General features: G+C 32.6%; 1 protein-coding gene across 5 annotated transcripts; it reads right to left on the reverse strand.

The window, feature by feature from the left end:
* Positions 1-1,615: 1,615 nt before the first annotated feature.
* On the reverse strand, positions 1,616-7,736 carry LOC127092520 (homeobox-leucine zipper protein HDG1). Of its 5 annotated transcripts, none has more exons than XM_051031418.1 (9): positions 7,579-7,736; positions 5,988-6,211; positions 5,776-5,893; positions 4,882-5,562; positions 4,662-4,763; positions 4,375-4,584; positions 2,992-3,166; positions 2,543-2,910; positions 1,616-2,370 (listed from the first exon to the last, which is right to left on the reverse strand). In XM_051031418.1, the coding sequence occupies exons 2-9, from the start codon at positions 6,200-6,202 to the stop codon at positions 1,987-1,989; spliced, it is 2,253 nt and encodes a 750-aa protein (XP_050887375.1). In that variant the 5' UTR covers positions 6,203-6,211; positions 7,579-7,736; the 3' UTR covers positions 1,616-1,986. The 5 variants fall into 5 exon arrangements, with proteins under 5 accessions (XP_050887375.1, XP_050887376.1, XP_050887374.1 ...); XM_051031419.1 differs by lacking the exon at positions 7,579-7,736 and adding an exon at positions 7,156-7,269; XM_051031417.1 differs by lacking the exon at positions 7,579-7,736 and adding an exon at positions 6,962-7,134.
* Positions 7,737-10,339: the final 2,603 nt, after the last annotated feature.

The following is a 10,339-nucleotide window of genomic DNA, read 5'->3' on the forward strand; positions in this document are numbered from 1 at the left end:
TCTTTATTTTCTGCATTTATTTTTCAACACTTTAACATCCATGTGAGTTCTAGAAAGATAAGAACACCATTGTTAATGATCATAATCGAGAAAAATTCAGTAATACCGGTTAATCTAATTCACCCCTCCTCTTATATTACTTTTCATACTTATAATATTTACTTCAAAATTGTTGATATCAAACATCATACTCTTGATAACGAGCATTTTTCCATATTGGTATTTTCAAATAATTATAATTTTCTAAAAAATCAGCATATCAACATTTGTTGATTGATAGTTCTAACTTAATTTCTTTTACAAATTTCAAAATCATTTGAAAATGAAAAGATTCTTATAAAATTCAAACTCTTTTTTTGAAAATTGTCTCGTGAAAAAACTTCATATTAACGCATAAAGGAAGCATTGTGGCATAATATATTATGACATTAGTGATTTTTTAGAAATCATAGTCGATCAACCTCCGTTTCGGTCAAGTTTTTAGGATGTCCATGGTTTAAGTAAGATGAGAAATGTCAATGGGACAGAGAATGTGCAGAGTATGCTTCCACGCTCCCCGCCCCGTTCCACAACTGTTTCTCTGTCCTCGTCCCGATCTCCGTCACGAGGGAATATTTTTTTTCGTCCTTATCCTCACAAATCTCAAACCCATAGAGATCCACGGACATTGAATTAAAAAAAATCATACTTTTCTTTCAAAACTATGACACTAGTATTTCATTTTTAAAAAAAAACATATTTTACTTTTTCTTTTTAAAAAAATAAAAACACATCTTGCATCAATAAAAAAAATGCAAAAGTACTTGCAAGTTATAAATATTTCTTTTTCTGCCAAAAAAATATAAATATTCAACATAACTTATTGCTACCATGCATAATCATACAAAAACCCATGACCAAAATATCTCATAATACATAGAAAATATAGCAAACTAAAATTATTAAATATCCAAAAAAACTGTCGATAAATATCCTAAAATGCATAGCAAAATAGAATTGGATGATAATCACAAATACTAAGGAAATTGACACAGATGGAAACACTACGAATTAGCAAGCGCTAAGCCTAAAACGAAAACACAAGTTTGCAAGCGACAAATTTGTCAGATAAAGTTTTGGAATCCAACAAAAGAGAAAATACTTGAATTTTATTATTATCAAAGATAACCTTGTCGGTCACACGAAAAGGGATTTAAATACATTAAAAAAAACATAATGGGATTTTAATCCAAAACAGAAAAAGAAACCCTAATGGGCTTCTAATCCAAAACAAAAATAAATAAAAAATTACATAAAATATTAAAATGTTGTATTTGGTCCTGAAACAAACTCGGATGACTTAAAAGACTCATTTTATCAATAAAATCTAAACAAATATACTAGATATTCAACTTTAATATATTTAAAAATTAATACCAAAACTTCCTACTTTTCTTCCCACGAGATAACTTACTCATATGAGTTATTAGAAGATCCTTAGAAATACTAACAATTCAGGCAACGCCAATAGAATAAAAAACACACTTGTACAATAAAACCTATGAAAATGATTTTAGTATTTCATCTAAACTAAATGAACCACAAAAAAAAAGATAGAAAATTTATCACCAAAATATAATAACAATCCAAAATATGAAAATTGCATTAATAGTCATAATAGTTGTGCAGAGTTCCAATTTGCAAGTTGCAACTGCGTAGAACAGCATTAAAAACAGACACAAATGTCTGAATATGTATATAAGAATATCAATGTTAACTCGCAGGTCAACAGAGTCAATACCCGAACCATGACAAACTTGTTTGCACTCACAACAGCTTCTTCACCACAAGTTCCTTTGTTTGCGGTTCGTTCTTGACTCGAAACCTTCTTACGCGACCCTCCCTATACAACCAAATTTATAACCTTTTTCTCATCAATTCAAAAAATTTATAGAACTAAAAAACAAGTTCACAAAAGCCAAGTTGCACTATCTAAATGCTTTTTTGTTATGCAACTCTAAGTGCAGCTTTGATCTTCTGAATGGTGCATGCGATGAGATTATTCACGGTATCAACTGATTCCATTGTGAGTTTCGCAGTTGGAAGACTATTCACCAGAATTTGGAACCCGACGGTTAGCAAACTTCCACCATTGTCGCCTCCACCGCCTTTTTGTGAAGTCTCATTTGATGCACCATAGCTTGAGGAGTTATTACCATCAGGAACAATGGCAAAGCCTGAAGGCAAGAGCGCAACGTATGCAGAATCTCCACCGCTCATTACCACGTTCAATGATTGTGCGTCAACCGGTGCGTACACTACCACGGAACACGATGTGTCCATCCATGTCTCTTGCAGAATCAACATGCTGCTATCGTTAGCATTAACAGCCTGAAAACACAACAAAGTTTTTTAGTTTAGGTTGATTTGTATTTATTTGAGACCAATATGCAAACAATAGTCGGTTACTAACTCAATGTTATAACATCGACTTATAGTCCTATTTATGAATTATCTGTAGCCAATGTAGGATTTAGATTTTTTGGATGAGTAAATAACTTACGTTAGCACGAAGGAGAGAAACACAATTTCCTTGTCCTTGACCTTTAGCAATGTGAACCATTTCTTGCATGGGTCCACCGTTTGACAAAATGTCCCACTCGCTTCGAAGCCGTTCATCACGCAGAAAATCAAACAGTCTTTGTCGTGAAACAGGCATCCAAACAGACGTTGCAGCGCTGAGCACAATACCGGGAGGCTCGCCAGGGTCATCAATGTTTTTCCTAGTCATAACTCTCATGTCGTCACTCAGAGTCCCCATTTGAAGGCTGTCCCACTTCCTCGCAGATGAAGCACAAACCCCGGAACAAAAATTATTCGTCATGCGTTGTGCCAGCTTCAACATGCTTCTTCTACCAGCTTGGCTCAGTGCTGTAAGACAAAAACGCCAAATTTACTTACAAATGATTAGAACAGGTAACAATTTAAATTCATGCATGTGAATTGGTTTACCTGTGTGATCGTCACTTGAGATGGACGACGACAAAAGGATGGCCAAACCTTCACACTGTCTTTGGAGAGTGGCAATCCATCTATGAGCACCGAAACCAATACCGGAAATAAGCAACGGACGATAGAGTTGATGAACAACACTCTCATCATACTCCCAATGCTCAATCCAAGTTACCTACACAACATGGCAACTCACCTTGTGTCACACTAGCCAAAACATATACTACATGCAATAGTACAGAAAATTTAACTATTTCAAACACACCCAAACATACCTTTTTATATTAAAATCATAAACATGTCTTGTTATATTAAAATGCACAGATTAACACAATACATATCGCTATTATATATTATATATAATCAGCAGCAGAGCACTGGATCCAGGTCATATTGGTCTCGTTCGCAGGAAAAACAAATATTTTTTAATACTAAAAGAGACAGGAATAGAAGCATCAATTGTATTGTTTATTCAACAAAGATTGCAGAATCCAAGATTTATAATTTTCATGCACTTGTAAATATTAAAAGATGCTAAACAGATATGAACATTAAAAACTAAACCATATAAACCTTGATTTACTAATATCTAGGATTGGCAGTGGATAATTTAATCAAGTGCAAACAATAAGAAACACTTACCATATGAACTCAGAAGATAATAATCATAATAATAATAAAAATAATAATAATAGTAATAATAATAATAATTAAAAAAATAACATTAGAGCTAAGAATACGACACGTACACCTAACACGACACATATACAACGTTAATATAAAAAATATAGGACACTCGATATTGTTACATATATACAAATTTATTTATTACAATAAAATAAACTGTTATATTATTTATTAAATATCTAAAATGAGAATCAAAATGTATAGATGTGTATCTAAATTGAGCCATTTATATCATCAATATATTGTCAAAAAATTGTAATCAAATGTAATGTCCTTACCATTTTCTTAGTCAGCATTGTTTCGACACATCTTTAACGTAGATATGTCTAAGTGTCCTAGGAGTGTATAAAGTATGTTGAAGCAAAGAAAAAATAAGTTATTAGGGGACACTTTGTTGTTTGACTCTTCATACGAGTGGCATACGGATGTCGAACACGGATCAGAGTGAAGCATAGGAAAATATGAGGGACACGTTTCATACTATTAGATGACACGAGTCTGAATTATCTAACACATGTCTTACAATTGTCATACATTGGCACAATCCTAATTCAAGACGTGCCCGTGCGTTGTTACAACATAACTATAGAAGCATCTTCTCAAGTAAAAAAGTAATAAAAATAAATTTAAAAAAAATTCCTAGCTTCTCACACAAAGTTCAACCTTAATCAATTAAAAAAAAGGATTAACACTTACCTTGGAGTAACCATTTGGCATATCCTGAACAATACATCCCGAAGGAAGTCTCCTACAGCTCATAAATGGTTGAGAATTAGCATCATGACCGATCTCAACGGAAACATCAACCACGGCCCATACACCTTCTGCGTGTTGCTTACAGAAGCGAAGTATTCTCACTTGACGAACCGGGACTAATGGTGAAAGCAATTGAACCTCGGCATGCATCTAATAATCCATAATGTGAATCAGCTTTTGCAAACCAAGATAAAATGAAGCAAACATGCAGCAAAGAAGACACATACCAAATGTATAGCACCATTTCTGGTTCCACCAATTCCACCCGATAAAACATCAAGGTTTACGGATCTAGCAATCATAGACTGAAACATGTCTGCGTATCGATTCTATTCAAGAAAATAATAATCAATTAAAAAATATATAGTAAACAAACCAGCACAAACAACAATGAAATATATAAACTATTTCACAAGTCAAACAAGGTTGAGTATTCGATCATCTTACTGCGTCCATCAAAGTTTCCAAAAGGGCTGAACTGTTGATTATTACTATGCCGGTTTCTCTCGTAGCTTCGGCGACAAAACCAGGAGGTTTCGGACCAATGCAAGAAGAAAACCTTGCATACTCTTCTTGATTCAAAATGTCCCTCTCTCCATCCAAACCCTTAATCCAAATAGCACTATCTGTCTGAGCCATTTTCAATAATTCATCCATGGCAGCTAATGCAAGATCTATAAGCACTGATCTCTCAAGCTGAATGTCATTACTATTTCCCATCATTCCCATGGGTGATCTAATACCAGGCATTGCTGAACAATCTCCGAGATCAAGCCCCATAGGTAAAGAAGGGCCAAGAGAGCTCGAACCACCGCCATAACCATTCCTTCCAATACCAAGTTCCAGACCTGAATTTGAAGCCGATAGTGCCATGGGATTAGCCAATGAAGATATTGGTTTACCGAGGAACTTGTTTGTCAAAGCACATATACGATTCAATTCATCCTTTAGACGGGCATTTTCGATTCTAATCTGGTGCTCTTCAAACAAAATCTGGCCGGGAATTGCAGGTCCACCACAGTTGTTACATATAGGATTTACCATTGCATCTTTCATTATACTATTCTCCCCTCTTAGCTTGTCATTTTCCTGCCTAAGCATTATGTTCTCGTGTCTTTCAAGTTGAGTCTAATTCAATAAAGACAAAAGACAATCAGTTAATTTGAAATAACAATGGTGTTCAACAAAGCTAAAAATCACAGTCGAGATCTTTCGCATTATGGAGGATATATAACAAATCTTTGGCTGTGGAGATATAAGAAAACTTTAATGCTGCGCAATTTAGATCGCATTCACAGATTTTCTATGATAACAAAAAAAACTGCGGTGTTTAAAAGTCACCTTCATTTGGGTTCGGCGATTCTGAAACCAGAACTTGACTTGTTTATTTTCCAAGCCAAGTCTCCTACTAAGATCCAACCGTTGTTTTTCATCGGGATGAGGACACTCCTTGAAGAAACTAAAAAACAGATAAAAAGAACAACAAAATAGCTCAATCACATTAGTTCAAAGTTCAAACCGAAAAACAAAGATTTTTTTGGATAAAATCATACCTTTCAAGCTCTTGAATTTGATTAGGAGTATGTCTGTGGTATCTCTTCTTCCTCTTGCGCTGATCATCACCGCCATCTTGTTCATCACCGGATATTCCTTCAAGTTCGAAGTTATCACTTCCGGACCGGCTTTCATACTCATCATCCCTCATTCTCCCAATCATACTAGTCTCTAAACCATCACCCGTAAGACCGATCTCACCCCGACCCTCCATGTTTCTTTGCTGTAAAAAAACAGTCTCATCAGCAACATCAAACAACAATAAAAAAAAATTAACCAAAGATGCACAAATCAAATCCAATGTCAATAAAGAACAATAGAGAACAATAAACTATGAAATAATATAAAGCATACAGTTGAGAAGAAAGTAGAAGAATTTTGCATTGAACAGTAAATGTTCCCACTTTCAAACCCCATAAAAAGGATCAACTTTTTCTTTCCTATCACCAAAAACTTGTCTGAGTAGAATAGTACTCTCCATTCCTTCTATTCTAACTCTTATATAATTCAAGTTTGTTTTTTTATTATCAGCAATCGTCACTATCACTTTACCAATGAACTTTTCAGTTTTTGATTCCACACAAGCTTTGACTTTTTTGACCCTTTAAATCAGATTAAGCTAAAAGCTGAACTTTTAGATTAAAAAAAGTAGGGAAAAAAAAGCTATTTCTTTGTCAACACCCCTACAAACAAGAAGACTTTTAACACTCTCTCTCTCTTGAGAAGAAAGACTAATCCAGAAACAGATGAAAAAGGTAACAAGACAAGAAGAAAGTGTCTTCTTTTCTGATCCAACAAGGTTCACACATGCTTCTCATGTCTGAACCCACAGCTCTTTCTTATTTTTCACACTTGACCTATTTCTTGTCAGTATTGAGAATTTTGACAGAGACCCAGAAAAAGTAGAAAATCCAAATTTATCTTAAATTTTTGTAAGAAAAAACATCAAAATAAGAAGAAGAAAAAAAACAACCTTATCTCACATGATGTTTCTCATAGTCATATTCACACACAACACCAAATCTAAGCAAAAACAACTGGTTGACATTTCATTCTCTTTCTCTTTCTCTTTCTCTCTCTATATCTATCTATCTATCACACACAAACAAACACTGATATAAAAAGTTAGATGGTTACAAACCAACCAAGGTACGAAGAAAACGATACCTTTTAATTTGACAGTGAGAAACGTAAAAGGACCCAAAAACAAATAGGACTAATGGGTTCCACAGCAAGAGAAAAAGTTATGATCTTTTTCAAAATAAATAAATGAAAATCAAATTTATGGTTGATCAATTTGACGGTAGCTGCATTTAATTTTAATAATGTTGAAAAATCATTAAATTTTGTTTCGAAAAATCATAAATTTTTAAATCACCACTAACGTTGGTTTTTGATCTTTTTTTTCTTCAAAAATTAATGTGTTTTTTCAGATTCTTTCACAGAATCGGATCTATGGAAGAGAAAAAGACAGATAGTAAAATATTATTCTAGTGAGTGACGATAAAAAAAATTAATATATAATTAGTACTAATCTAATCTTGATTGAATAATATTAACAATAAAAAAATGATGGTGGAGCTGACTTACAGTGTGACTAAGAATGAGATGAGGTAATCAAAAAGTCAATGGATTTTTCTTCAATATATTTGGTTTTTGTTGCTATAACAAAAGCTGTTTTTTGGTTTGAATTTTCTGGAAGAAGAACAAGTTCTTGTCTATGACAGCTTCTTCAAGGACATTTTTTTTCACTACGTGGTCATTATCCTTTTATATACTCCTTTAAACACACGATATATGAACAAAAATAGATAAATGAAATTAAATGTGTTTGATCAAAATTTTAATTTCCATGGACCAATTTCTCTCTCTTAATTGTTTGAAGGAAAGTATTAAATCTTATCTAAATTTGAATTTGAATTGTTAAGATTTGATCAATACAAAATCAATGTTTTATAATATTCTCTTAAATTGCTAGTAAATTTCTAAATTTGAAATAGAATGAAAAACATTTATGGATCTCAAAATCTTTATCATAATGACTTGTCTAGACTCTAGATAAAAATTTTACTTACAATGAAAGAAAATATAGAATTTTGTTTTTTTTACAAATTATAAGGAAAAAAACTAATATATTATTTTTTACAAATTAGATTAAATATTTTATTCTACAAATGATTTTTTTTAAAAATGAAATTAAATATAAATTGCATTTAATTTAATTTTTTCTCTCATTTTTTATTAAACAATAATTAATTGAATTTGTTTTTAAATCTTTCTATAAATCTATTTTTAAGAATTACACAATTTTAATTTTTTTAATATATATAAAAATATAATTTTTGTTTATAAGTAATTACATAGAGAATAGCTTTTTTGAGACAAACAAAGTGATGAACTTCATGAATAATTTATAATTGAGAAATTAATTTAGAATTAAAAAATCATTTGTTTAATCATTTGTAATGGTAGCTCTTTTTGTCAAATGGCTTTTGAGATATTTTGAAAAGGAATATCACGTGGAACCATCATTTAGCATGTAATTAAAGAAAGAAGCTCTCAATAATGTGTTTTTGAATAACTTTTTTTAAATAATGATGTTTTTTTTTTAAAATTATCAAAACAACCAAATTTCTTTTTAAAAAAATCTAAAACAATACTGTTTTCAAAAAAATTCTCAAACTATCCCACTTTTAGGAGGAGGCGTCAATCGAATTGGCGGCTCCTCTTAAAAATAGAGTGAAGGTGTCAATTGGATTGGCTATGGCACATGGTGCAGTCAATTCAATTGGTCCCCATGTTATTTTTTCAAAGGAGACGCCAATTGGATTGGTACCTCAGTGTATTTTGTAATTTTTTTTGTTATAAATAGAGGTGTTGTGTGAATCATTTTTCCACATCTCATTTCATCATTTTGCAATCATATTTGGTGTTCGTCGCTGTAAGACCCCAATTTTGACCCTAAGATCCCTCATACATTTCATCATAAGCATTGGCATTGGGATCATACCTTGGCATCCTCCTTACCCCTTTTCATTGGGTTTGTTTTGGGAGAGATCAACAAGAATTTTGTGATTATATCATACTTGTATTTTATCATTTTTACTAACCAAAATACCAAAAATATGTCTTTGTATCTATCTAACTCTTTTGTAGGTAAGGGACATGATCTCCTTGATTCATTGATCACATCTAGGGTTTTGAGACCCTCATGAATAAAGAGCACAATCAATAATTGATTCAAGAATGGTTATGAGCATCATGTATGAGTCCCAATTGTTTCTACATGTCATATTGATCAAGTTTGCTTCAAGAGTTTGAGGGTGGTTTGCCTTGGAAACCCTAGTTTGACTGGGTATCTTGAGTAACTTCTCCAACAAGCTATCTCACCAATTGATCAAATTTCTCAAGGTATACTTCAAATTTCATCATCTTATGCATATATGATCTACCATGAGCCAATAAAGTCAAGAGAATTAGAAGTTAGCAAGTTGGTTGATGGTGGTTGGTCAGATGAATTCATTTGATCAAAACTGGGTCTCCCTAGACCCTATCTCCTACAATTTTCATCATATGAAAATGATTACAAGAGAAAACTCGCTCTAAATGATATTATAAACAACTTTCATGTTGAGACCTAGAGCTCGTTTTGCTTGGAAAATCATTTTCTATGTTGAAACATTATAGGTCATTTTGTCTAAACCCTAATTTGAAAGTCAACTTCCCAAGGCCATAACTTGCTCAATTTTTATGATATGAAAGATTTCCAAGTTGCATAATTAAATTCAATGTGTCTACTTAAACTTTGATGTTTGGAGTGGGAGCTAATTCAACTTTTTTGAGCATGTGATATGAGGCTACATTATAGGTCATTTTTAACTTATACCATTGATCAAGTGATTTTGCCAAACTTCAAAAATACATAACTCTATCATTTCAAATCCAAATTACATGAAATTGGTGATCATTTTGAAGGTCTTTGAGAGAGATACAACTTTTGTGAAGACACTTTTCTCATTTGAAGCTCCCATAAAAAGCTAAGCAAGGTGGAATATTGAGACATATGGCTTGACACTTAGAAAAGTTTTGATATGTCAAATTTTTCCAAAGTTCCACCTAAAATATCTCCAAGTTCCAAGCTCCAAATGAAAAAGTGTTCAACATCAAACTTGTTCCTCTTGGTCTCACCTTTCCAAAGAGCTAAAATTCATGCATTTTGGATGAGAAATACATAGGTTGCGCGTGGCTTAAACAGGCTGATATCATTTGGCATGGATCAAACTTCAAATGACAATGCTCAATTGCCTTGCAATCCAATCCATCTCCAAAGCATCTGAACTTCATTTTGGAC

Source organism: Lathyrus oleraceus, chromosome 6 (assembly GCF_024323335.1).
Source record: "Lathyrus oleraceus cultivar Zhongwan6 chromosome 6, CAAS_Psat_ZW6_1.0, whole genome shotgun sequence".
Classification (NCBI taxonomy): Eukaryota; Viridiplantae; Streptophyta; class Magnoliopsida; order Fabales; family Fabaceae; genus Lathyrus; species Lathyrus oleraceus.

Bases quoted from the DNA above. Each gene is read 5' to 3' on its own strand.
- LOC127092520 (XM_051031416.1), bottom strand. From the start codon at position 6,405: ATGGGGTTTGAAAGTGGGAACATTTACTGTTCAATGCAAAATTCTTCT. The intron at 4,585-4,661 runs GTATGTGTCTTC...ATGGATTATTAG, and splicing joins GAAATGGTGCTATACATTTG to ATGCATGCCGAGGTTCAATT. The intron at 3,167-4,374 runs GTAAGTGTTAAT...CATGTTGTGTAG, and splicing joins TGCCAAATGGTTACTCCAAG to GTAACTTGGATTGAGCATTG.